The sequence below is a fragment of the Stenella coeruleoalba genome (assembly GCF_951394435.1).
Source record: "Stenella coeruleoalba genome assembly, chromosome: 2".
In the NCBI taxonomy this organism is placed as follows: domain Eukaryota; kingdom Metazoa; phylum Chordata; class Mammalia; order Artiodactyla; family Delphinidae; genus Stenella; species Stenella coeruleoalba.
Genome location: NC_137147.1, coordinates 74,071,816 through 74,098,406, shown reverse-complemented (window position 1 = coordinate 74,098,406; position 26,591 = coordinate 74,071,816). Strand labels below are relative to the sequence as shown.

Genomic DNA, 26,591 nt, shown 5'->3' with positions numbered 1-26,591 from the left:
GCAACTAAGACCCAGCACAGCCAAATAAATAAATGAATATTTTTTTAAAAAAGGGAACACTTGTACACTGTTGTTAGGAATGGAAATTGGTACAGCCATTATGAAAAACAGCATGGAGGTTTCTTTAAAAATTAAAATAGAACTACCACATGATCCAGCCATCCCACTTCTGAGTAAATATCCAAAGGAAACAAACAAAAACATTTTTTTAACTGTTAGGACCTCCTTGTGGTCCTCAAAGACCTTTACTGGATGGTTCTTTCCAGAGAGGGAGCCACACACTGACAGGGCTGTGGGCAGGCATTGCTTCCAGCTCCCCACACCTTGGGGGAAAAAACTGTGGGCAAGACACTGACTTCCATGGTCCATGATCACTTCTCCAGGGACACAGAGTTGAGCAGCTTCTCTATCAAGTCCAGTGGGCTAGCAGCATGCAGCGGCAGTAGTAGCCCTTAAGGCCCAGTGCATCCCGGGTGTCCCCCTATTTCAAAGAAATATCGGCAATCTGTGTTTTTTTGCAGCATTACTCACAACAGCTAAGGAAACAACTTAAGTGTCTGTCACCAGATGAATGGATAAGGAAGATATGGTTTATATATATATAAAATGTAAAAAAATTAATAAGCAGAAATCTCAGTTAAATAGAATTGAGAGACCAGAAGGGGGAGTTCTCACACCCTGCGACGATAGCAAAGCCCAACAGGAAGAAGAAAGACTCCCTTTCTTTCCTGGCAAGGACTCAGCCAATGAAAAGTCATGGACGCTTTGTTTACTATAGCCCTCCCAACTTCCTTTTCCTCTCTATAAAAGCATTTTCCTTCCCTTGTAGCGCAGGGATTTTCACACGGCTCACCATGGTTGCAACCCCGAGTTGCTGATCCCAAATAAACCCATCTTTGCTGGAAAAATATCTGGCAGTCTATTTATCTCAGGTAAACAATACAATGGAATATTATTAAATCATAAAAAAGAAGGAAATCTTGCCATTTGCAACAACATGGATGAGACTGGAGGGCATTATGCTCAGTGAAATAAGCCAGACAGAGAAAGACAAATACTGTATGGCATCACCTATATGTGGAACCTAAACAAACAAACAAATAAAAAGTCCAACTCACAGAAACAGAGAGAATGGTGGTTTCCAGGGCCTGGGAGGGTGGAAGAAATGGGTAGGTATTGGTCAAGGGTACAAACTCCTAACTATAAGATGAATAAGTTCTGGGAACCTAATGTACAGCACGGTGTTCATAGCTAGCAACATGGTATTTTATACTTGAAGTTTGCTAAGAGAGTAAATCTTAAGCATTCTCACCAAACATGCATACACAAAAATGGTAACTATGTGAGGTGATGTATGGGTTAGTTAACTTCATTGTAGTAATCATTTCACGATGTACACAATCATCACACTGTACACTTTAAATATATACCATTTTATTTGTCAATTATACCTCAATAAAGCTGGGGAAAAAATAATCCTAACCTTTTCATTTCCTTCCCTTATTTCTCTTTCCCCTAGGACCCCATCTTCTATCATCTCCTAGCCCCAGTGAGGTAGGGACCAGGGTAGGATTAGCCAAGGTTCTATATTACTTGTGATGGTTCCTTACATCCCTGTAATAATAGGACTGCCTAATATTAGACAGGAGCCCCAATTTCAGAGGAATAATTAGATTTATTACTTTAACTAAAATTAACTGCTATTCTTGATCTGAACAAACAAGTGAAACTTTTGTTTGCAAAGTTGTAGTAAGTAACAGCCAAGAGAGTTGGGAAGAAGCTGAGTGAGGCTCGTTATACTAATTCTCCAGGGATCACAAGCACCATAAAACTTAGGAGAAGAGTAGATCCCTGAAGAAAACAAAGTTGCAATCCGAATCCCTCAGCCCGTATGTCACCTCCACAAAGAGATGTGTTTATTCCAGGAGTAGCTCATTCACTGTCTTACAGTGCCCCATTGTCCGCAGAAGAAATACCATCTCGCAGAAACTTGCCCAATGTGAGAATGTAATAAAAGTCTTTATCAGTTGAAATGACCCCCATTAGTTTAAAAGCAGGATGAAGGAAGATTCCACTAAATGATAACTGAACTCTTCCAAGGCTTCTCCCAGGATGAGCTTGCTGAAATGTGGAAAATTTCAAAACATTCTGGACTCATCAGATCCTGTGAGCTGAATGATGACCAAGTCCAAGGAAACCATTCTCCCATCCGGGAAACGCCAGCTGACCATTCAGGATACTTTGGAAAGGAATAGTTATTCTTAAAGAATAAGATCTGCATTTAGAGCCCACAGACAATATTGCAAGCACAAGAAATACCCATGTGAACCAGGTATCTTCTGGAATCCTGTGAGTAGTGTATTTGGAATGGCCTGACTGGGACTTCCCCAGAGGGCTGCTAGACACCTAACCCTGGGCCTGAAGGGTAATCTCCACCATGGCACTGCAGAGGATGGCAGAGCAGCAATGGCTTCCCCAAACCGTCCTCTTCCTGGCACTTGTCTTCACTAATTTTTACAAGATGTGGCACATCGAGCACACACACTGGGTCTCATTTGTAACTTCAGCCCCACCGTCCAGGTAAATGCTAGGCAAGTCAACGTTTATCCAGGCAGAACCATTAAGTTACTCACATTGAGGAGATTTGCCTGTCCCACCTTGTGCTCTGTGTAACTGTCCCCTTGGAAAACCCAAAGCTCTGGAGAGCATCAAGTCTGGGTGAAACTCTTAACGCTTTTCCTTAGGAGAAGATCTCACCCTCCTTCTAAGTGTGCTAGAACTATCCAGAAGGCAAGACGAACCTCCAGGGCATCCATAGAGACTTTCCCACTGGCCACTGCATGACTGACCCTTAAACAATGAATGGGGCTTCCCTGGTGGCGCAGTGGTTAAGAATCTGCCTGCCAATGTAGGGGACACAGGTTCGAGCCCTGGTCCGGGAAGATCCCACATGCCGCGGAGCAACTAAGCCCATGCGCCACAACTACTGAGCCCACGTTCTAGAGCCCGCTAGACACAACTACTGAAGCCCGTGCACCACAACTACTGAAGCTCACACGCCTAGAGCCCGTGCTCCGCAGCAAGAGAAGCCACCGCAATAAGAAGCCCGTGCACCGCAAGGAAGACTAGCCCCCGCTCGCCGCAACTAGAGAAAGCCCGCGCGCAGCAACGAAGACCCAATGCAGCCAAAACTAAATTAATTAAATAAATAAAAATTTTTAAAAAACAAAAAAACAATGAATGGTGTGAGTGGATGGTGCAGCCATGCCCAGGCTCTCAGGCTGCCAGGCAAGTCTCCCCTTTCACTCACCAAGCCTGAAGGATAAAGGGAGAAATACCTGAATTCATGAAGTGGACCCCTTCTCTTTGTATTTGGAAGCCCCTCACCCTGGCTGTTGACCTCCCATTTGATACAGGAAAAAAACAGAAGTTTATCAAGCAGCCCTGTCTATGAGCTATATCCTTAGGCTAATCACAATGTCTTTTCATGGTTTATCTGTGCTAAGCTCATGATTCAGTATGAACCCACAGCTTTCTCCTCACCTTCCACTCCCATCCAACTCTTCCTCATCTTAGTCTCTATTCCCACTTCTCTTCCAGTGTGTCCCACCAGGACTTCGCCTAAATGATATTCATTCTATTAGCTCCTGATGATGTGTCTGGGTATCACATTCATGTTGTGTCCTGCTTCTGTCCTGGAAAGAGCTGGGTACGTTTCTTGGCTGCCTGGGCTCACCTTTGAACCAAATGATTGGGCTACAGAGAACTCTTTTTCAAATCGCTGAGTATCTAAGCAATATTGCGCCTAGAAATAACCCCTGGGGAATAGCCCTTAGTTACATCCTCAGAGGCTGATCAACTATTTTGTGTTCTTTAGTAACTGTCAACAAATGTTATATACAATAGTAGTTTGTGGAATAACTTTGAATAGTGCAGCCTTGCTGAAGAGAAGGCAAAACCATAAAAAAGAGGAAGTTTATACAGTTTACCATTTCATCTTCTCTACTAATATCCCCTAGCATCTCCTTCATCCCAGGTACCTAAACTGGGTCCCAATCTTATTCTCCAGTGACTGGTAAATAATTCTTGCTACAGTTCTGCCTGATCATTAAGGGAGTAGTTGATAATGCTTAAGGAAGGAAACTTCCAGGGATGTGGACATTTAAAAAGAGATCTTTTGTAGGGTTTGGGGTTTTTTGTTGTTGTTCTTGTTGGGGTTTTTTGTTTGTTTGTTTGGGGATTTTTTCAAATACATTTATTTATTTAGTTTTGTCTGCGTTGGGTCTTCATTGCTGCACGTGGGCTTTCTCTAGTTGCGGCGAGAGGGGGATACCTTTCGTTGCGGTGCGTGGGCTTCTTATTGCGGTGGCTTCTCTTATTGCAGAGCACTGGCTCTAGGCGTGCAGGCTTCAATAGTTGTGGCTCGTGGGCTCTAGAGCGCAGGCTCGGTAGTTGTGGCGCACGGGCTTAGTTGCTGCGTGGCATGTGGGATCTCCCCAGACCAGGGATCGAACCTGTGTCCCCTGCATTGGCAGGTGGATCCTTAACCACTGAGCCACCAGGGAAGTCCTGTTTGGGTTTTTTTTTTGCGGGGGGGATGTTTGTTTTGGTTCTGGTTTTGGTTTTGGTTTGCTGCTGGAAGCACTCTAGCGGACCCAAACAGACCTCTGTCCCTTTACTAGCTAGAACTCCAGACTGTCTCGAAGATGGAGAGTTTCCCCTTAGAGAATCTTTGTGGGGAGACATCTCCACCTTCTAATGAGGAAAAGCAAACCCTCTTCAGATGGGCCATTTTAACAGACTACTTGACATATTACTCTGCAATGTTACTGTCCTCTAGGAAGTACTACATAAGCAACATGTCCTCAACCTATTCTGTGTCAAACAACACCAAATCCAACTCACAGACATTTGAGGTGTTATTCACTCATTCAGTAAATATTTACTAAAGCTGATTATTTCAAGAAACTTGTTCTAAGAGCTATATAAAAAGCAAAGATTAATAAAGACATCTTTGAGCAACAAATGAAAAACAACCATAAAATATAATAAAAGTTGAGTGATATATAACAAAACTATGAGAGATACAGAGACTCAGGCATTCAGAAGAGAAGGCTTCATGGAAATGACAGCACTTATTGAGGAGAGACTTAAAGGATAAGTAGGATTTGAAAAGGCTGATGATTCCAAGTTGAAAGAATGCCATGTGCTAAAACATAGGTGCATAAAATAGATAAAGAATAAAAAAATCACAAAGGGTTTATTGTATCTTGAGCCCATGGGAGGATGTAATCAAAGGAGACCGTGGATATATCATATGAGGATGGATCATTAAGAATCTTAAATACCAAACTCCCACTAAGGAATTTTTATTTGTGCATACATTACTTGGATTTTTCTCTTTTTGATTGGTAAGAGTTGTGCTTTTCTCTCATAGATTTCCTCTTGTCTTTTTATTAATCCAAATACTAGTGAAAGGCATCGAATTTTCAGGTAATATTGAATTAGCAACAGAGTGTCTATGCATTCTCAATCAGTTTACCTGAGGATATGGATCTGTGTAGTGAATGGCTAAGTTAAGCAAAAGGTTATCAGTCTCAAATATGAACTACTTATGGATGAAGACCCATTATTAGAATAAAGATAAAAATGAAAGGTAGTGAAAGCAGGGTATAATATTAGAGGCAAAGTAATGGTTGAAGAATTAGAAATAAAATTTTGGTTAACAAAAGTAAGCAAGAATAATTTTTGGTTTGGGGCCTTACTTAGGCCCCCCTGCAACACCACTCTCGCCTCTAACACATAGACATACCAGGGACCATACATGAGAAAGAAAGCCCCAAGGGAGCTCTGTAAAACAAAAATAAAGGACTCCTTCAACTCAAAATGCAACACTCACCACTTTTTCCTATCAATTCCAAATGTCCTCAGATCCCCAGAACATCACGACTCCTGGTGCAGCACACCTCTGATTGGCCATCCCCAGCAGAGGTCAGAGGAGCCATGGGGAACCACACCACTGTCACCGAGTTTGTCCTGTTGGGGCTCTCAGATGCCTGTGAGCTGCAGATGCTCATCTTCCTGGGGCTCCTCCTGACCTGCCTCCTCACTCTACTGGGGAACCTCTTTGTGGTCCTCACCCTCATGGACAGGCACCTCCACACCCCCATGTACTACTTCCTCCGCAACTTTGCCATCCTGGAGATCTGGTTCACCCTGGTCATCTTCCCCAAAATGCTGTCCAACATCCTGACAAGATACAGGACCATCTTCCTGGCAGGTTGCTTTCTTCAGTTTTTCCTCTATTTCTTCCTGGGAACCACAGAATTCTACCGACTGGCAGTGATGTCCTTTGACAGGTATGTGGCCATATGTAAACCCTTGCGTTATGTCACCATCAATGAGCAAAAGGGTCTGTGTCCAGCTAGTTCTTTGTTCATGGATGACAGGATTCCTTATCCACCATCGTTCCAAGTTTCATCATATTTCAGCAGCCATTCTGTGGCCCCAATATCATTAATCATTTCTTCTGTGACAACTTTCCACTCCTGGAACTCATATGTGCGGACACAAGTCTGATTGAGCTTTTGGGTTTTATTTTGGCCAACTTCAGCTTACTGGGCACTCTGTCCGTGAAGGCCACCTGCTATGGCCACATCCTTCACACCATCCTGCAAAACCCCTCAGCCAAGGAGAGGCAGAAAGCCCTCTCAACCTGCTTCTCCCACATCACTGTTGTCTCTCTCTTCTATGGCAATTGCATCTTCATGTATGTCCAGTCAGGCAAGGGTGGCCAGGGTGAGGACAGGAACAATGTGGTGGCCTTGCTCAATACCATGGTGACCCCGATGTTCAACCCCTTCATCTACACCCTGAGGAACAAACAGGTGAAGCAGGTGTTTAGGGAGCAGGTGAACAAGCTCTTCTTACAAAGATGTACCGGACCTGAGAGGAGGGGAGGAAGTTACCTCCTTGCCTGAACCTCTGCAAATGCAGCTTCTGTCCTGATCTCCATGAACTATCCCCTCCTAGATAGTTTTCAGCATGTCCTCTAATCTACAGTGGTTTCTCACATGCATCATTATTGGCTCACACAGTCTTCTCAGAGTACAGAAAGCTCAGCGTACCACAGCTATGTCTGGTATGTCTTAATGTTTCTGACCCTAGCCTATACCTGAGTTTCTTAATCTTGCCTCATTTTTAAGTTATAATTATAAACTTAGCATACCTTCTTCACTAGAACATTTCAAAATTGATAAAAAAATACTCTCAGTAAGAATATATTCATGATAGACTTCAGAAATATTATATATACAGAAAAATTAATGAGGTGGAATGGCCAAGAAACGTTGAACAAAAAAAGTATCAGGTATTAAAAACACTAACTTAAAAACAAACAAATACAACAGTGGAATTGGATACCCTAGAAAGATAATGCAGAGTAGACATAAAGATCTAACAGATAATTAAAGTAGACTTTCTAATCAGTAAAGAAGGTCAAGTCAATAAACGATGCCAAGACTACTGGCTATAACCACATTAGAAGACTTCCTTTAAAAAAGATTGAGGTCTAGTACATAGTTGGTTATTTGGGTGGGGGAAAGGTTAGAGCAGAATATCAACTTAAATGTTATATGTGCCTTAAATATTTATTTGAAATTAAAACCTAGAAACACATATGTACTCACTAGTCTATAAATATCCTTTTCTTTGAGAATGAATATAATGACTGTTGTAGTATTTCTTGTTTAAACCACATTCATAATATGAAATTTCAAGATTGGTTTCAGCAGCACAAAAATTGTAAAGATGCTTAAGAAACTATCTGTGAGCAGAATTCTAGCATTTTCGCTTTTTGTTTGTCTTTTGCCAGTCTTCACAGTCCTTGCCCACACCTCAGTCAACAATTTTTTTCCTCAATAGTCAATTTTTTTTTCAATAGATTCCAATATGGAATCTACTGAAAGGAACTGACTTCATTTTCATAGAAATAGCTTTGTTTTTAATACTCGTATTTCACTGGCTTATCTTTATTTAATTAAAATGTCATTACAATAACAAGTCCAACTATTACATCAAGGCTTAGAAACAACTGATTTTTGGTACAAGCCAACTGAAAGGAACAATAATATGCATGGGGGGGCTTCCCTGGTGGCGCAGTGGTTGAGAGTCTGCCTGCCCATGCAGGGCACACGGGTTCGTGCCCCGGTCCGGGAGGATCCCACATGCCACAGAGCGGCTGGGCCCGTGAGCCGAGGCCGCTGAGCCTGCGCGTCCGGAGCCTGTGCTCCGCAGCGAGAGAGGCCACAACAGTGAGAGGCCCGCGTACCACAAAATAATAATAATAATAATAATAATATGCATGGGTACAACAGAAGCCTACTAGCTGCAAAGCTAGTAGTTTCAAGGCATGCTGTGGACATCAATGATTTTTAGAAGCAGTATAGCACAAAGACTGAGAACAGCTACTAGAAACCCAGGTTCAGAACTCAGCTATTAGCCATTTGATCTTGAGTAAGCAATATTTCTTTGCAACTCAGATATATATGGAGATAATAATAGTATCTACCTCATAGAATCCTTATAAATATCAATGTATTAATATATGTTAGAATGCTTAGCACAGGGCTTGGTACAAAGTTAAGTACCATGTTAAGTGTCAGGTACTATGTTTTACTGAAGGAATAAGCTGAATAAATGAAGATAAATTGAAGAGATTACCTAGTACCTTGAAGAAAAAGTTGTTAGATCCTCACCTCATCTCTTAAACTGAAATAAATTCAGGATGAATTAAGTAGATAGATATAAACCATGAAAAAGAAAATTTAGGTAAAAATTATTTTATTAAAGACATGTAGGGAGCTTTTTTGATGGAAGAAATATAAAAATAAGTTTACAAATTTGGCTATGTAAAATTTTTAGACTTCTTTATATCAGGAAAAAACCCATAAATGCTGTAATGGCCATATGTACTTTCTATCTACCTGCACGCATTTCCCATTCTTAAAGTAGTAGGTCCCTGATCTTTCTCAGTAAGGCCCTTCCCCCACTCAGTTCATGGAGCTGGGGTGGTGGCGACTTCATCCCTAACCAGTCAGAGCATGACCATGGTTATTGGCTCAGGAATGGCCATATCACTAAAATCAGGCCAGTGAAACCAAACAAGTCTCAATTCTGAGATACTTGTGGGAACTGGTGGAAGAGTCTCTCTGCTGGACTTGAGGTTGGGAGAAAGTAGGGGAAAAAGGAGAGAAGACACAAATTACCAATAAGGGGAATAAGAAAGTGGATACCACTATGAATTCTATAGGAATTAAAGAGTAATAATGGAACATTATAAACAACTTATGTTAATGTTTTTGACAACTTAGATGAAATGGATAAATTTCTTGAAAGACACAAGCTACCAAAGCTTACCCAAAATAAAATAGATAACTCTAGCAGTCCTATATCTTTTAAAGAAATTGCATTTGTAGTTAAAAACTTCCCCAAAAAGAAAAGTGCAGGCCCAGATGTCCTCATGGTTAACTCTACTAATTACTTTAAAAAGAGATAATACCAATGCTATAAAACTCTTTCAGAAAACAGAAGAGGAAGAAACACTTCTCAAATTAACCTATGAAGCCAGCATTATCCTGACCAAAATCAGACAAACATACTAACAAGAAAGAAGTTACCAATATCCTTCAGAACATAGATTTTAAAATTCTTAAAAAAACTTTAGCAAACTATTTCCAACAACATAGCAAAAAGGTAATACATCCTTGACCAAGTGGGGGTTATCCCACAATTACAGGATTGGTTCAACAACCAAAAGTCAATCATATGTAATTCACTACATTAACAGATAAAGGAGAAAAACCATATGATCATCTCAATAGATGCAGAAAAAGCATTTAACAAAGGTCAACCCCCATTCATGATTTAAAAAAAAATGGATAGCAAACTAAGATAGAAGAGATATCTTAGCAAACTAAGATAGAAGAGAATTTCCTCTAGCTGATAAAGGATACTTATGAAAAACCCACAGTAAAATACTAAATGGTGAAAGACTGAATGCTTTCCCCTAAGATTAGGAACAAGAACTTTACAACTTCTACTCAACATTGTACTATAGGATCCCAGCCAATGCAATGGTAAGAAGAAATAAAAGGCATGCAGACTTATCATAAAAGGATGCTGAATTTTGTCAATGGCTTTTTCCTCCATCTATTGAGATGGTCATGTGATTTTTTTTTTTTTTTTTTGCAGTACACTGGCCTCTCACTGTTGTGGCCTCTCCCGTTGCGGAGCATAGGCTCCGGACGCGCAGGCTCAGTGGCCATGGCTCACGGGCCCAGCCGCTCCGCGGCATGTGGGATCTTCCCGGACCGGGACACGAACCCATGTCCCCTGCATCGGCAGGCGGACTCGCAACCACTGCGCCACCAGGGAAGCCCGGTCATGTGATTTTTAAAATTATTTACTTATTTATTTGGCTGCGCTGGGTCTTAGTTGCGGCACGTGGGATCTTCATTGCAGTGTGCAGGATCTTCGTTGCGGCATGCAGGATCTTTAGTTGCAGCACGTGGGATCTAGTTCCCTGACCAGGGATCGAACCCCGGCCCCCTGCACTGGGAGCGCAGTCTTAACTGCTGGACCACCAGGGAAGTCCTGATCATTTGACTTTTATCCTTCATTTTGTTAATGTGGTGTATCACATTTCTTGATTTGTGGATGTTGAACCATCTTGCATCCATGGACTAAATTCACTTGATCATGGTGTATGATCCTTTTAATGTACTGTTAAATGCAGTTTGCTAAACTTTTTTGAAGATTTTTGCGTCTGTGTTCATCAGGGATATTAGGTATAACATTTTTTTCTTGTAGTGTCCTTGTCCAGCTTTGATATCAAGGTCATACTAGCCTTACAAAATGAGTTTGGCAGTATTTTCCCCTCTTCACTTTTTTGCAAGAGTTTAAGAAGGACTGGTATTAATTTTTCTTTAAATGTTTGGTAGAATTTACCAGTGAAGCCATCTAGTCCTGGATTTTCTTTCTTTTTTCCTTTTTTTTTGGGTGGAGGGGTGTTGATTACTGATTTAACCTCCTTACTAGTAAGGAGGTCTGTTCAGCTGATATAAAGGGAACCTACCTCTGCATAATAAGGGCCATATATGACAAGCCCACAGCTAACATTTTACTCAACGGTGAAAGCTTTTCCTCTAAGATTAGGAACAAGGAAAGGATGCCCACTCTTTCCACTTTTATAGTACTCTTTCAACATAGTACTGAAAATCCTAGCCAGAGAAATTAGGCAGGAAATAGAAACATAAAGACTCCAAATTGCAAAGGAAGAAGTAAGGTTGTCTTTATTTGCTGATGACATTTTATATATAGAAAACCCTAAAGACTCCTCTAAAAAACTGTTAGAACTAATAAACGAATTCAGTAAAGTTGCACAATGCAAAATCACCACACAAAAATAGGTTGTATTTCTATACATTAATAACAAGCTATCAGAAAGAGAAACTGAGACAACAATCCTATTTACAGTAGCATCAAAAATAATAAAATACTTAGGAATATATTTTACCAGGGAGGTAAAAGATCTGTACATTAAAAACTATAAGACATTAATGAAATAAATTGAAGGGGACATAAATACATGGAAAGATATCCTGTGTTCATGGATTAGAAGAATTAATAGTGTTAAAATGTCCATAACTACCCAAAGCAATCTACAAATTTAATGCAATCCTTATCAAAACAATCCTAAAATTTGTATGGACCCACAAAAGGCCTTGAATAGCCACAGCAATCTTGAGAAAGAACAACAAAGCTGGAGACATCGCATTTCCTGATTTCAAACTCTATTACAAAGCTATAATAATCAAAACAATATGGTATTGGCATAAAAACTCAGTGTTAACAGAACAGAGAGCCCAGAAATAAACCTATGCATATATGCTCAATTAATTTTTAACAAAGGAGCCAAGAATATACAACAGGTAAAGGATAGTGTCTTCAACAGGTGTTGAGAAAACTGGATATCCACATGCCAAAGACTGAAACTGGACCCCTACCTTACACTACTCACAAAAAATCAACTCAAAATGGATTGAACATAGACCTGAGTCCTTAAAACTCCTAGAAGAGAACGTAAGGAGTAAGATCCTTGACACTGGTCTTGGCCATGATTTTTGGATATGACACCAAAAGCAAAGGCAACGAAAGCAAAATAAACAAGTGAGACTGCATCAAACTAAAAAGTGTCTGCATAGCAAATGAAACCATCAACAAAGTGAAAAGTCAACCTATGGAATGGGAGAAAGTATTTGCAAGCCATATATCTGATAAGGGATTAATATCCAAAATATACAGAACACATAAACTCAATAGCAAAAAAAAATAAACAACCCAATTTAAAAATGGGCAAAGAGCCCGAATAGATATTTTTCCAAAGAAGACATACAAATGGCCAACAGGCAAATGAAGAGGTGATTCACATCATTAATCCTTGGGGAAATGCAAATCAAAACCACAATGAGATATCACTTTACACCTGTTAAGATGCCTATTACTAAAAAGAAAAGAGATAACGAATGTGGGCAAAGTTATGAAGAAGAGAAAACCCTCATGCACTGTTGGTGGGAATGTAACTGGTACTATCACCATAGAAAACAGTATGGCGATTCCTTAAGAAATTAAAAATAGAAGTATCATAAGATCCAGCAATCCCACTTCTCGATATACAACCAAAGGAAACAAAATCATTTTTTCGAAGAGGTATCTGTATTCCCATTGCAGCATTACTCACAATAGCCAAGGTGTAGAAATAACCTAAAAGTCCATTGACAGATAAATGAATAAAGAAAATGTGGTATATATAAATAATGGGATATCATTCATCCTGTAAAAAAAGGAGGAAATCCTGACATTTGTGACAGCATGGATGAACCTGGAGGGCATTATGCTAAGTAAAATAAGCCAGACAGAGAAAGACAAGTACTGCACGATATCACTTATATGTGGAACAACAACAAAAAAAAACTAATAGAAACAGATAGTAGAAAAGTGGTTGTCAGGGGCTGGGGTGGAGAAAATAGGGAGAGGTTGGTAAAAGGGTACAAACTTTCAATTATAAGATGAATAAGGTATGAGGATCTAACGTGTAATGTGGTGAGTATAGTTGATAATGCTGTACTGTATAATCGAAAGTTGCTAAGTGAATAGAACTTAAATGTTCTCACCAAAATAAAAAGGTAATTATGTAAGGTGATGGGTATGTTAATTAACTCTGGGGTTATCCTTTAACAATATATACATCTATCAAATCATCGCCTTGTACACTTTAAATACCTTACAGGGGTTTCCCTGGTGGCGCAGTGGTTGAGAGTCCGCCTGCTGATGCAGGGGACGCGGGTTTGTGCCCCAGTCCGGGAAGATCCCACATGCCGCAGAGCGGCTGGGCCCGTGAGCCATGGCCGCTGAGCCTGTGCGTCCGGGGCCTGTGCTCCGCGGCGGGAGAGGCCACGACGGTGAGAGGCCCACATACCGCAAAACAACAAACAAACAAACAAAAAACCTTACAATTTTATTTGTCAATTGTACCTCAGTAAAAAGAAAAAAAAGGGCACACAGTTTGGGGGGTAGGAGGAGGTAAAATTGTCTTTGTTTTCAAATGATATAATCATCTATGTAGAAAATCCTAAGGAATCTACCCAAAAATCTTCCCAGAATTAATGAATAAGTGTAGTAAGGTTGTAGAATACAAGATTCTTATAGAGAAGCCTATATGCTAACCTATATGCTAGCAGTAAACAATCAGAAATTGAATTTTTTTAAAAAACATTTACAACCACACCAAAAAATATGAAATACTCAGGGGTGAATTTAACAAAAGATTTTTAAGACTTGAATATGCAAGTTTGAAAACAATAAAACTGTACTGAGAAAAATTAAAGACTTTAATAATAAAAGGAGAAATATATTGATGAATTGCAAGACACATTATTATTACGATGTCACTTCTCATAAATTGCTGGTGAAATCATAAATTGGTACAATTTCATATTATCTAATGAAGTTGAAGAGCTGCATAACCCACAACCTACTAAAACCACTAAATCTAGCATTTGCCCTGGAGAAACTCTTGCATGTGTGTCCAGGAGATATGTCCAAAAACATTCATAGCCACACTGCTAGAAACTGGGGGGAAGAAACTGATAACAATCAAAATGTCTTTCCACAAAGTAATGGAAAAAGCAATGTTACGTAGTGGAATACTATACAACAGTGAAAATGAATGAATGATAAACCACATACTTTAACACGGATGACTGTCAGAAACATAATATTGCAGTAACAAAAGAATATACACAATTTGATGCCATTTATATAAAGTTCAAAAATGTGCAAAGATAAAAATATATTGTTTAGGAACATATACACATATAGTAAAACGATAAAGGAAAGCTAGGGAAAGATAAGCTCAAAAAATTCAGGACTGCAGTTAGTTCAGGTGGGAAAAGAAGATGGAGTTGGAGGGGCACATACAGACCATCAACAGTGTTGATGTCCTATTTCTTAAGCTGGGTGGTAGGTACATGTGTGTTCATTTTACGGTTGTCCTTTTATCTTACGTGTAGATTATAAATACACATAAGTATTTATTTAATGTATAATAAAAAATTTTAAAATAAAATACAATTAAAATCCCCATGAGAAGCACTTCGAGCCAAAAATAATGGCACACAACCTGCTGAGAATTACATATAATTCTGCCAAAAGCTGGCTGAGGACTTCTCACTAAAGGATATGAGGATGACAGATAAGAGGAAAATGCAGGTATTTCATTTTGAGTAATGTATAGTTTATTTGGCGAGGGTGGAGGGGCAATAGGCCTTTATAATAAGTAGAGAGATTATAATATTTAAAAAGCACTTACGCAAGCATCGTATCAGTTGAGCCTCATAACAGTTTTTTGAGATGCAGTACCTAGTATTTGGTCTCCATTTTTCAACAGGGGAAGCTGAGAGTCTCATAGGTTAAGGGGACATGTCTAAGATCACACCACTGCTGGTGAGTGGCAGGGTCAGAACTGGAATCCAGACCTTTCAGTTCCAGGTCGAGTGCACTTCCAGTGTACAGATCTGCTCACCTTGAGGACAGCGTGGAAGCATGTGGCAGGGAAAGAGCTGCCAGGGGGATGTAGACTCAGAGAGGAAGAGTGGTGGGAAGACAACTTTGGCCAACTTCACAGCTTTGCCTAGGACCAAGCCTGAATCGGGGGTCACATCACAGCAGGACAGAAATCTCCATCGGCTGTCTCGGTTCTCATCTCCAATCTTCTCATGCCCTCTCCACATTTCCATGCCTCTGCCCACTGGTTCCAGCATTCTCTGCCTCTGGGTTCCTACCTACCTACCCCATTATGATGCTACCGACATCTTTCTTAAAAAGAGAATTTAGCCCTGTCCCAGCTTCTCCAGTCTTAAATTCCCACACACTGCTCAACAAACAACATTCTTAGGATATTGCCTTTTTATAGAGCAACAGAGACTATAAATGGTAATGTTCCTTCTCATTTTATTATTACACCACACTGCAGACTTCTGGTCTCAGTGCCCAACTTACTTCCTTTAGCGCTCTCCCTTTATCTTTCTCCAACATTGCATTAGATACTTGAGAGTTACACTATTTTAGGAATCTCAAGAATCTTCACATTGCACATGTAAAGGGTCTAAGGCCTTCTATAGTAGAAGGTAAATTACAGATATGTGGTATATATAGTATCTAGCTTTGTTCAGACTACAAAACAAACTATTCCAAATTGCCTTGCTGTGAAATAAACTCACTCATTCATTCATTCAGCCATCCATCTATCTATTTGTAACCAATAAATCAACTTCTCCACAAACCCATGGAGATATGTGGCTACATGTGGTCATATCTTTTTATTTTTTCAGTTAATTATGCAAATCCCCATTTTCTGTATTGACATCAATTCTAGTATCTGTTGTTGGGCCTACCTGTTTCTCTCCTAAAGGGTCCCTGAAATCCAGTCATTACACAGAAAGGGGGTATAGCAGACAGGTTGGTCTCACACAAGCGCGCGTCTGAGCGCACACGTATCCACTCGGCCTTTCACCATTTCAACACACACCAGTGACTTCCAACATCGCCTTTCAAAGAGATTGGAAGGCTTCCTCTGGGCACAGGAGCTGCCCTGCCATGCTCACAGAACCAGGAGAAGCCACTCACCTACTCTCCTTTAGAGACGATGACTTCAGAAGAAGTCTTCTGAAAGGAACGCCCTTTAGTGAGTCCATGGTCATTTCCCTTTCTAAAGAAAACTCCCAATCTGATTCCGAGGTGCCCATTGGTCCCTTTGTGGGAGAAGACATGGCATAGGGGCTGCCTTCAGTGATTCATGGAGACTTTCAAGTTTATAGCACCTCTGTCACTTTTGAAAAGGAACATATACATTTAACCTCTATCATTTTTTTCTTGAAAACAAATCTTAGTATCAACTTCTCTCCATATCCACTGCCCCCACCTGGTTCAGGTCTCCAGCATCTGTCATGGATGACTTGTGATGGTCCCCTCACCCACCTCCCTGAGCCCTCTTTTGCCCACCTCCAGCCCATCCTCCCACAGCAGCCAGAGTGATCTTTATCAAACATAAATGGGGTCAAGTCACTTCCCTAAAACTCATTAGTAGCTTGCGTTTAATCTTCAAATAAAACTCAAATGCCTAACCTTAACCCCCAGTGTCCTTTGGTGATTTCAAGAGCATTTGATTTTCTAAGAGAGACCCAGTTGATTGCAAATTGCCTTGTGTGGCCCAGGTCTAGCTGTCCAGCAGCAGCTTCTGCCTTTGCCCTTCCTCTACCACCCTCCAAACACACTGACCTCCTTCTGGTACTGGGATACACCAGCTCTTCCCCAACATGGAGCCTTTGCCCTTGTTCTTTCCTCTGGAGAGTTGCTTTTCCCCCAGCCTTGACTGTGATGAGCTCAGTTCATTCACCAGGTGTCAGCATAAATGTCACTCCCCAAAGAAGTCTTCCCTGACCATTCTGTTTACATAGATCCTCTTGCCCTCAATTTTTCTACCTCAACACCTATTTGTTACACTGACACACTTCAAATTTAAAATGAATCCTTCTTAGAACACACCCTCTCACCATACACAAAAATAAACTCAAAAGGACTTAAACATAAGACATGATACCATAAAACTCCTAGCAGAGATCATAGGCAGAATGTCCTCTGACATAAATCATACCAATCTTTTCTTAGGTCAGTCTCCCAAGGCAATAGAAATAAAAACAAAAATAAACAAATGGGACCTAATCAAACTGACAAGCTTTTGCACAGCAAAGGAAACAATAAACAAAATGAAAAGACAACCTACAGAATGGGAGAAAATATTTGCAAACGATGTGACCGACAAGGGTTTAATTTCCAAAATATACAAACAGCTCATACAACTCAACAACAAAAAACAACCCAATCAAAAAATGGGCAGAAGAACTAAATAGATATTTCTCCAAAGAAGACATACAGGTGACCAATAGGCACATGAAAAGATGTTCAACATTGCTAATTATTAGAGAAATGCAAATCAAAACTACAATGAGGTACCGCCTCACACCAGTCAGAACGGCCATCGTTTAAAACTCTACAAATAACAAATGCTGGAAAGGGTGTAGAGAAAAGGGAACCCTCCTACACTGTTGGTGGGAATGTAAATTGGTATAGCCACTGTGGAAAATAGTATGGAGTTTCCTCAGAAAAGTAAAAATAGAGTTACCATATATGATCCAGCAATCCCACTCAAGACAAAACTCTAATTCAAAAAGATACACACTCTTGCACTGTTGGTGGGAATGTAAATTGATACAGCCACTGTGGAGAACAGTATGGAGGCTCCCTAAAAAACTACAAATAGAACTACCATATGACCCAGCAATCCCACTACTGGGCATATACCCTGAGAAAACCATAATTCAAAAAGAGTCATGTACCAAAATGTTCATTGTAGCTCTATTTACAATAGCCCAGAGATGGAAACAACCTAAGTGTCCATCATCGGATGAATGGATAAAGAAGACGTGGCACATATATACAATGGAATATTACTCAGCCATAAAAAGAAACGAAATTGAGCTATTTGTAATAAGGTGGATAGACCTAGAGTCTGTCATACAGAGTGAAGTAAGTCAGAAAGAGAGAGACAAATACCGTATGCTAAAACATATATATGGAATTTAAGGGAAAAAAATGTCATGAAGAACCTAGGGGTAAGATAGGAATAAAGACACAGACCTACTAGAAAATGGACTTGAGGATATGGGGAGGGGGAAGGGTAAGGTGTGACAAAGCGAGAGAGAGGCATGGACATATATACACTACCAAACGTAAGGTAGATAGCTAGTGGGAAGCAGCCGCATAGCACAGGGAGATCAGCTCGGTGCTTTGTGACCGCCTGGAGGGGTGGGATAAGGAGGGTGGGAGGGAGGGAGACGCAAGAGGGAAGAGATATGGGGACATATGTATATATATAACTGATTCATTTTGTTGTAAAGCAGAAACTAACACACCATTGTAAGGCAATTATACTCCAATAAAGATGTTAAAAAAAAAACAGTAAAAAAAAAAAAATTCCATTCAAAATAGCATAAAAAAAAAAACCAAAAAGATATATGCAGGGCTTCCCTGGTGGCGCAGTGGTTGAGAGTCCACCTGCCGATGCAGGGGACACGGGTTCGTGCCCCAGTCCAGGAGGATCCCACATGCCGCGGAGCGGCTGGGCCCGTGAGCCATGGCCTCTGAGCCTGCGCGTCCGGAGCCTGTGCTCCACAACGGGAGAGGCCACAACAGTGAGAGGCCCATTTACCGCAAAAAAAAAAAAAAAAAAAAGATACATGCACTTTTATAATCATAGCAGCACCATTCACAATAGCCAGGACATGGAAACAACCTAAATGTCCATTGATAGATGAATGGATAAAGAAGATGTGGTACATATATACAATGGAATACTACCCAGCCATAAAAAAGAACAAAATAGTGCTTCCCTGGTGGCGCAGTGGTTGAGAGTCCGCCTGCCGATGCAGGGGACGCAGGTTCATGTCCCGGTCCGGGAGGATCCCACGTGCCGTGGAGCGGCTGGGCCCGTGGGCCATGGCCGCTGGGCCTGCGCGTCCGGAGCCTGTGCTCCGCAACAGGAGAGGCCACGGCAGTGAGAGGTCCGCGTACCAGAAAAAAAAAAATAAAAGAACGAAATAATGCCATTTGCAGCAACATGGATGCAACTAGAGATCATCATACTAAGTGAAGTAACTCAGGAAGAGAAAGACATATACCATATGATATCACTTACCCGTGAAATCTAAAATATGACAAAAACGAACCTATCTATGAAACAGAACCACGGACATAGAGAACAGACTGGTGGTTGTCAAGGGGAAAGGGGTTGGCGGAGGGATGGAGTGGGAGGTTGGGCTTAGCAGGTGTAAGCTTTTATATATAGAATGGATACACAACAAGGTCCTACTGTATAACACAGAGAGCTATATTCAATATCCTATGATAAACCATAATGGAAAAGAATATTTTTTTAAAAATGTATATATATGTGTATGTGTATATATATATATGTTTATATATATAACTGAATCACTTTGCTGTACAGCAGAAATTAATACATTGTAAATCAACTATCCTTCAATTTTAAAATACTGATAAAAAATAAATAAAATAAAGTAAAATGAAATGAATCCTTCCTTCCCCACTTCACTGTAAGCTTCTTGAAGACAAGGACTTGTTTTATGCCTAACATATAGTTGGTACTCAGTAAATATTTAATGAATGGTGGAGCATCATGCTGTACATATATCCATTCATTCAATTATTGCTATTTCATCATCCTCTTGCTGCCTACAGATAGGATAACAAGGTCCCCCTTCATCTGTATTTATCTGCCACTACCTACCTTGTCCCTTATGGTTCTCAAATCATTACAAAGTTTTAACGATTGAGTGAAATCATTCTTCACTTGTTCCCTGGAGAACAGAGTTGACTTAAAATTATACTTCAGCCTTAATCACCTGAACAACTTGGAGAGAAAAATCCCAAATAAAGATCCTGCTAGCTCCTCAGTCTGGAAGGCTCTTTCCCTGCCAGAAGGCTGCTCCTTAGGAGGCTGAGGTGGGACCCCAAGGAGTGCAGAGTGGCTCTCCTCCCTCCCCGTGCTGCTCACAATTGTCTGCCTTGGACTAATCCTGGAGAGAGGGGGAAAGAGAGAATTGGCTATGGACGAGGCACACTAAGGTGTTAATCTGGGTCCTCCTCCCAAACACAATCCTGAATCTTGACTCTGTGGATGACCTCCAGGCGAAACCTTCTCTTTGGGTGAAGAGTGCCTTCCTCCAGAGGGTGCATGGGATCCTCACTTCAAAATGCCCTGCCATCCTTAGAAATAGGCACTGTGCTCAGTGGTTTTACATGTGAACAAGACCATGCCTCTCAGTCTGTATTTGTCCCGCATTTTTCTTTTCCTTTTTTAAAAATAAATTTATTTATTTATTTTTGGCTGCCTTGGGTCTTCGTTGCTGTGCGCAGGCTTTCTCTAGTTGCGGCGAGCAGGGGCTATTCTTCGTTGTGGTGCCTGGGCTTATTGCAGTGGCTTCTCTTGCGGTGCACGGGCTCTAGGCGCCTGGACTTCAGGAGCTGTGGCTCGTGTCCCGCATTTTTCATGTAATCATTATGAAATATAATTCCCAGCCTGTGGAGCTGAATACAATTCATAACCAAGATTATAAAATATTTTAAAATATTTTTCAGTTGTCTGTTTATTCCTCCTAATCCTCCGTATCCTCTACTGTTTTAGGTCATCTACCCCTTTGCTATCCAACTCACTGGAGGGAGAGGAAAGGAGTCAATGCTAGAGGAAGACATGAGGGTAGGTAGTTTCTAACTGAACTTCTGCAGACAGTACAAACCAGCATTAAAATGGTGATGCTGGGCTTCCCTGGTGGCGCAGTGGTTGAGAGTCCGCCTGCCGATGCAGGGGACATGGATTTGTGCCCCGGTCCGGGAAGATCCCACTATGCCGCGGAGCGGCTGGGCCCGTGAGCCATGGCTGCTGAGCCTGCGCGTCCGGAGCCTGTGCTCCGCAACGGGAGAGGCCACAGCGGTGAGAGGCCCGCGTACCACACACACACACACAAAAAATGGTGATGCTGTGAATGAGGTTATGGAGCATTTCCTACAATGGCCCTTAATCAATCATTCAACAATTATTTATTGAGTACCTGCCATATGCCTAACATTCAATCACTCGTTGGTTCAACAGAATTTTATGCTGCCAGGATCTGTGTTAGGGGCTAAAATGCAAAAATGAGTAAGATGTGGTCTCTACTCTCCAATAGCTCATTTCTGCAAAAAAAGACAAGACCACCAACTCATACAACTGAAGAATAATCTGAGTTAAATTATGTGTACTAGAACTGAATGTTCATAGAGCTCGGTGGACTGAAATTGTAAAGATGCAAAAAACCCAAAAACCTTCTTAAAGGAGGAAGTGCCTGAAGAGAGCTTTGAAAGAGAAGTAAATAATAGATAAGCAGAAGAAAGGAGGGAAGGCACCCCAGGCTGTGGGAACAGCTTTGGCAAAAGCCAGAGGCTAAAGCAGGCTTCAGATGCTTTGGGAGCAGCGAGGAAATGGAAAGGACAAAGTAGGCTCTTCATTAGATCCGCAAACCAGTTTAAACCTCTTTCCAAAGGAACGGTGAAATTTTGATAAGGTATTGTGTGTGGGTTATGAGTCTTTTAACTGTGCCGGCTTATAATTAAACCATTGTCTCTAGTCATTGCTAGATAGCTACTGAGAAAAGCCAGTTACCCCATGCTAATGTATAACTTCTTTGTTTTATGCAAAATAGCCAGCTCTAGTCTAAAAAAGAGCTGAGTGCCTCTATTCAAGTGGAATAGAATGAAAATAAAAACCCAGGGCTTTCATGCTCACAGGGTCTTTCCTGGACACACACAGTCAGAGCATCATGTAATTTTCTCTCTTTCCCTTCTAAGAGGGTGGAAAAAGAAGCAAAAACGCTCTGCATCCCAGAAGGCCAAGAATAAGCCAGGGCCTGGCTGTCCCCATGCAAGCAGCCATGCAGGCAGATGCAGCCACCAATCCCGAAGGCAAAGAACATAGGGGACAATGGAGAGATACACTGCTGAGGAGCGGAAGAAAAGGAAGGGCTTCCAAAAAGTCAAACTGAAGGGAAATGTGTTTGTTTATAAAATTAAAGTTCAGAGAGAACAGATAAAGAAAAACTGAAGAATGAGTAGGAGAAGCCCAAAAATGCGTTTTGCTCTTTTTTTTTTAATATCAAAGATAAAACTCCTTGACACTAATAATTAGTTAGCTAGCCAGAGTTTTTAATTTTGGTCACCCTAATGAAGAGGGTGGAGAAAATTCAGAGGAGTGATGAATAACGGTCAGAGATAAAGAGGATTGGGATTGGATAGTCTTTATTTCTAAACAGGAGAGTCTCCTAATGGTGGAGTCTGTTGTGCTAACCTTTGTAACTGAAACAGATTATAAAATGTTTTCTGAAGCTTTCACAGTAGACAGGATCCTCCCCAAAGGACATATTTACCGGGTTTTTTTGTTTGTTTGTTTGTTTTGTGGTACGTGGGCCTCTCACTGCTGTGGCCTCTCCCGCTGCGGAGCACAGGCTCCGGACACGCAGGCCCAGCGGCCATGGCTCACGGGCCCAGCCGCTCCGCTCCACGGCACGTGGGATCCTCCCGGACCCGGACACGAACCCGCGCCCCCTGCATCGGCAGGCAGACTCCCAACATATGCGCCACCAGGGAAGCCCAAGGACATATTATGGTAGGAAAAGTAGAATATATGTTTGTGAAGGATCCTTAAAGAGTCTATGGATGACTGAAGCTCTTTTTTTTTTTTTAATTGATTTTATTTTATTTATTTTTGGCTGCATTGGGTCTTTGTTGCTGCACGCGGGCTTTTCTCTAGTTGCAGCGAGCCGGGGCTACTCCTTGCTGTGGTGCACGGGTTTATTGCTGTGGCTTCTCTTGTTGCAGAGCACAGGTTCTAGGCACACGTGCTTCAGTAGTTGGGGCACACAGGCTCAGTAGTTGTGGTGCACGGGCTTAGTTGCTCCGCGGCATGTGGGATTTTCCCGGACCAGGGCTCAAACCCGTGTCCCCTGCATTGGCAGGCGGATTCTTAACCACTGCACCACCAGGGAAGCCCTGGAGCTCTTACATTGCTAGTAGGAATGCAAAATGATACAACCACTTTGGAAAACAGTTTGACAGTCTCTTACAAAGATAAACATACACTTACCATACAATCCAGCAATCCCACTTTTAGATATTTACCCAAAGAAATGAAAATGTATGTCTACTCAAAGACTTGTATGCAAATGTTCATAGCAACTTTATTCAAAATAGCCCCAAACTGGAAAAAACCCAAATGTCCATCAACTGGTGAATAGATAAATAAATCGATGGGATACCCATACCATGGAATGCTACTCAGCAGTAAAAAGGAATAACTAATGATACAGGCAGCAACATGGACTCATCTCAAAAGCATCTGCTAAGTGGAATAAGCCAGACACTAAAGGCTATATACTGCATGATTCTATTGGTGTGACAGTCTGGAAAAGGCAAAGGGGACAGAAATTGGATCAATGGTTACCGGGGGCTAAGGATAGGGAAAGGGAACTGATTCCAAAGAGGAGGAAAAATTGGGGGGTTATGGAACTCTTCTATATCTTAATTGCAGTTGTAATAACACAACTATATACATCTGTCAAAATATATTAATCTGTATATTTTAAAGGAGTGAATTTTACTGTATCTTAACTATACCTCAGTATGAAATCTAATTTTCCTCTCATGGTTTCCTTTTTAACTCTGTTGTCTTCTTCACTTTGAATCTCTAAAGGGCCAAAGCTTCTAATTCCAGGCCCACCCCTCCCTGGAATGAGATTACAAGGAGTCATAAGCGCTGAAGAGAACTTCTTGACAAGAAAAAGAAAGAGATGGACTGCTATGGTCTGAATGTTTGTGTTCCCCCAAAATTCATATGTTGAAATCCTGAGCCCTAAAAGTGATGGTATTAGGAGGTGGGGCCTTTGGCAGGTAATTAAGTTGTGAGGGTGGAGCTATCAAGAAGATAATTAGTGTTCATAGAAGAGATTCCCGGGAGAACTCCCAGCCCCTCCTACCACGTGAGATACAGTGAGAATTCTGCGACCTGACCCATTACAGGGCCCTCCCACACCATGCTGGCACCCTGATCTCACACTTCCAGCCTCCAGAACCGTGAGAAATAAATGTCAGTTGTTTATAAGCTACCCAGTCTGTGTTATTTTGTTATAGCACCCAGAATGGACTGAGACAGGGTCCCCCAATTGTTTCCAAGAAATCATTGGTAAAATTTGTCCTGCACAAAGAAATGCCGCTGGCCAATCATAGAATATACAGAGGAACAGAGGACAGGATCAAAGACAAGGATGCTTTCTCTCCACGTCTAAATGGAACCAGGGGAAGGCTGTCAGCGTGGTTTAGACAGAGGTTTCACAGAGTAGGCTATGGCCAGCAAGTGAAGCCGAGGCACCTTCCTAGCCCTCCCAGCGGGGAGTGTTCCAGCCACTCTGGGACGCCCCAAAGTTTAGGCACAGGGATGGCTTCCCCCACTCCACCAAGGTTCACAAAAGCCAAACGGTGACCTGACAGCACACCTGTGAGACACGGGCAGACGTCATTTCTGCTCATGGTGCCTGGACAGTTGGCTCCAGGGCTCCTACTGCAGATGGTGCCAGGTTCCCAGCCAAGGATGGGCCGATGAGGTCTCTGGTGCAGTCTAGCCATAGGGTCCTGAATCATGGAACTCACCAAGTACTGTCTTTGATGGGCTTGTCTGAGGATGGCCAGGATAGGAAAATTACTATCAAACACCAGGATCAGGCCCCAAGCATCTGGGCCTGACTCATGCCAATCCTGGGAGCAAGGTAGTGATGGGAAATGGAGTTCTACCCTGTTCTACCCTGCCAGGATAGAACAAACATTTCAGGTGTTTGTTGAAGGGACTTCTGATACAAAGAAAAAAAGAGAATGTATTCAAATTTCACACAAAATGGTTTGAAAATTCATATCCTACTACCCAAGTAGAGTCTCCTGTATAACTCTGCCCCCCACACCCACCGCAAACACAAACACAAACACACACACACACCATCTCTCCAAAACGTTTCCACTTACACTCATCCATGTTCATCTTCAGGAGTAAGAGCAAACAAATAATGCTTGCTATTTGCCAGGTATTCCTCTAAACATCTTACTAAATTAACAACATTGAAGGTATAGTATTATCCCCATTTTACAGGTAGGAAACTGAGGCTCAGGAAGACTTAACGTGTCTAAAGTTACCTAGTTGGTAAGTGACAAAGTGGAGTTTAAATCCAGGCTGTGTGGCACCGAAGACCACTTTCTGCCACATTTGCCGACACGTCTATTACCAGGCTCCTCACAAGTCTGTGCCCACAACCAGCACATGCCCAGCTTTTCCCTAGAGCAGACTCAGGTGCATGGAGGGAGTTGTTTGCCAAGTGCAGCCACATCCCTTCTAGAAGAGAAGACACCAGGAGTCAGGCTGGGAGGAGATTAGAGCTCATTCAGCCCACTGGTTTTGACATTTTTGTGGTTTTTTTCCATGAAATGTGATGAATGTTTCAATTCTTTCCCCAGAAAAATGCTTTACAAGTTCACAGACCCCCTGAATCTTGTCCACGAACTCCAAATTAAAGGCCCTGATCTATTCAAATCCCTTCATTTTAGAGCACCTGATTTGACAGTAAACATTCAATACACTATTACGGTTGTAGTTGTTCAAGGTGGAAAAAAAAGAAAGAGAAAATCCTGAGACTTAAAAAAAGGTGAAATGGTGGACCCAAGGCCACACAGACAGTGAGTGACTGAGTTGGAAACAAACCCAAGACTTTCAGGCCAGTGCTCTCTCTACCCCATCACCTTGAAACAAGGCCTTTTGGAGTTTTCTTTCAGCCTTTTTAGATTTTTACCTTCATCCCATAAAGACCCAAGTAGTGCCAGCCAGTTGTATGGACAGATGTGAAACAAGAGGGCAGTCAGGGAGTTGAGAAGCTCCCATGTTCCACCTCTCTCCAGGTCCCTCCTTTTCCTCAACTGTCCATGTTACCCCATTATCTTCTCACCCACACACCCCCTTACATCCACCAGAAATACCTACGAACACAAAAGGAAGGTGGCTGCTAGCAAAGAGATCCAGATGACACCAATTGCATGATAGCGGCCTCGCTAAGCCCACATCAGGATGTACCATGATTCTCTAACATACACAGAGTCAAACAAGCCATTCTCTTCTCTCCCTGCCTTTAAAGCAATTGTCATAGGGAAGTATTGGGGTGAGGAACAGTGAAGGGATCCTTTCTTTGAGACTTCCAAGAAATATAACACCCCCTCTTCCAGTATCTCACTTGCAAAATGTACTTCCTGGTGTCAACTGAACACTCCAGGCT

The 26,591-nt window shown here is 41.7% G+C and overlaps 1 protein-coding gene and 1 long non-coding RNA gene across 3 annotated transcripts in view; one reads left to right on the top strand and one right to left on the bottom strand.

The window, feature by feature from the left end:
- LOC307181683 overlaps window positions 1-26,591 on the bottom strand; it is a 93,229-nt gene that overhangs the window by 31,902 nt on the left and 34,736 nt on the right. The window lies entirely within an intron of this gene.
- OR6J1 (olfactory receptor family 6 subfamily J member 1) lies at window positions 5,879-7,014 on the top strand. The gene is given in 3 exon segments (XM_079914291.1): window positions 5,879-6,399; window positions 6,401-6,460; window positions 6,462-7,014. Coding segments are annotated over 3 exon segments (1,092 nt in total). The 5' UTR covers window positions 5,879-5,886; the 3' UTR covers window positions 6,981-7,014.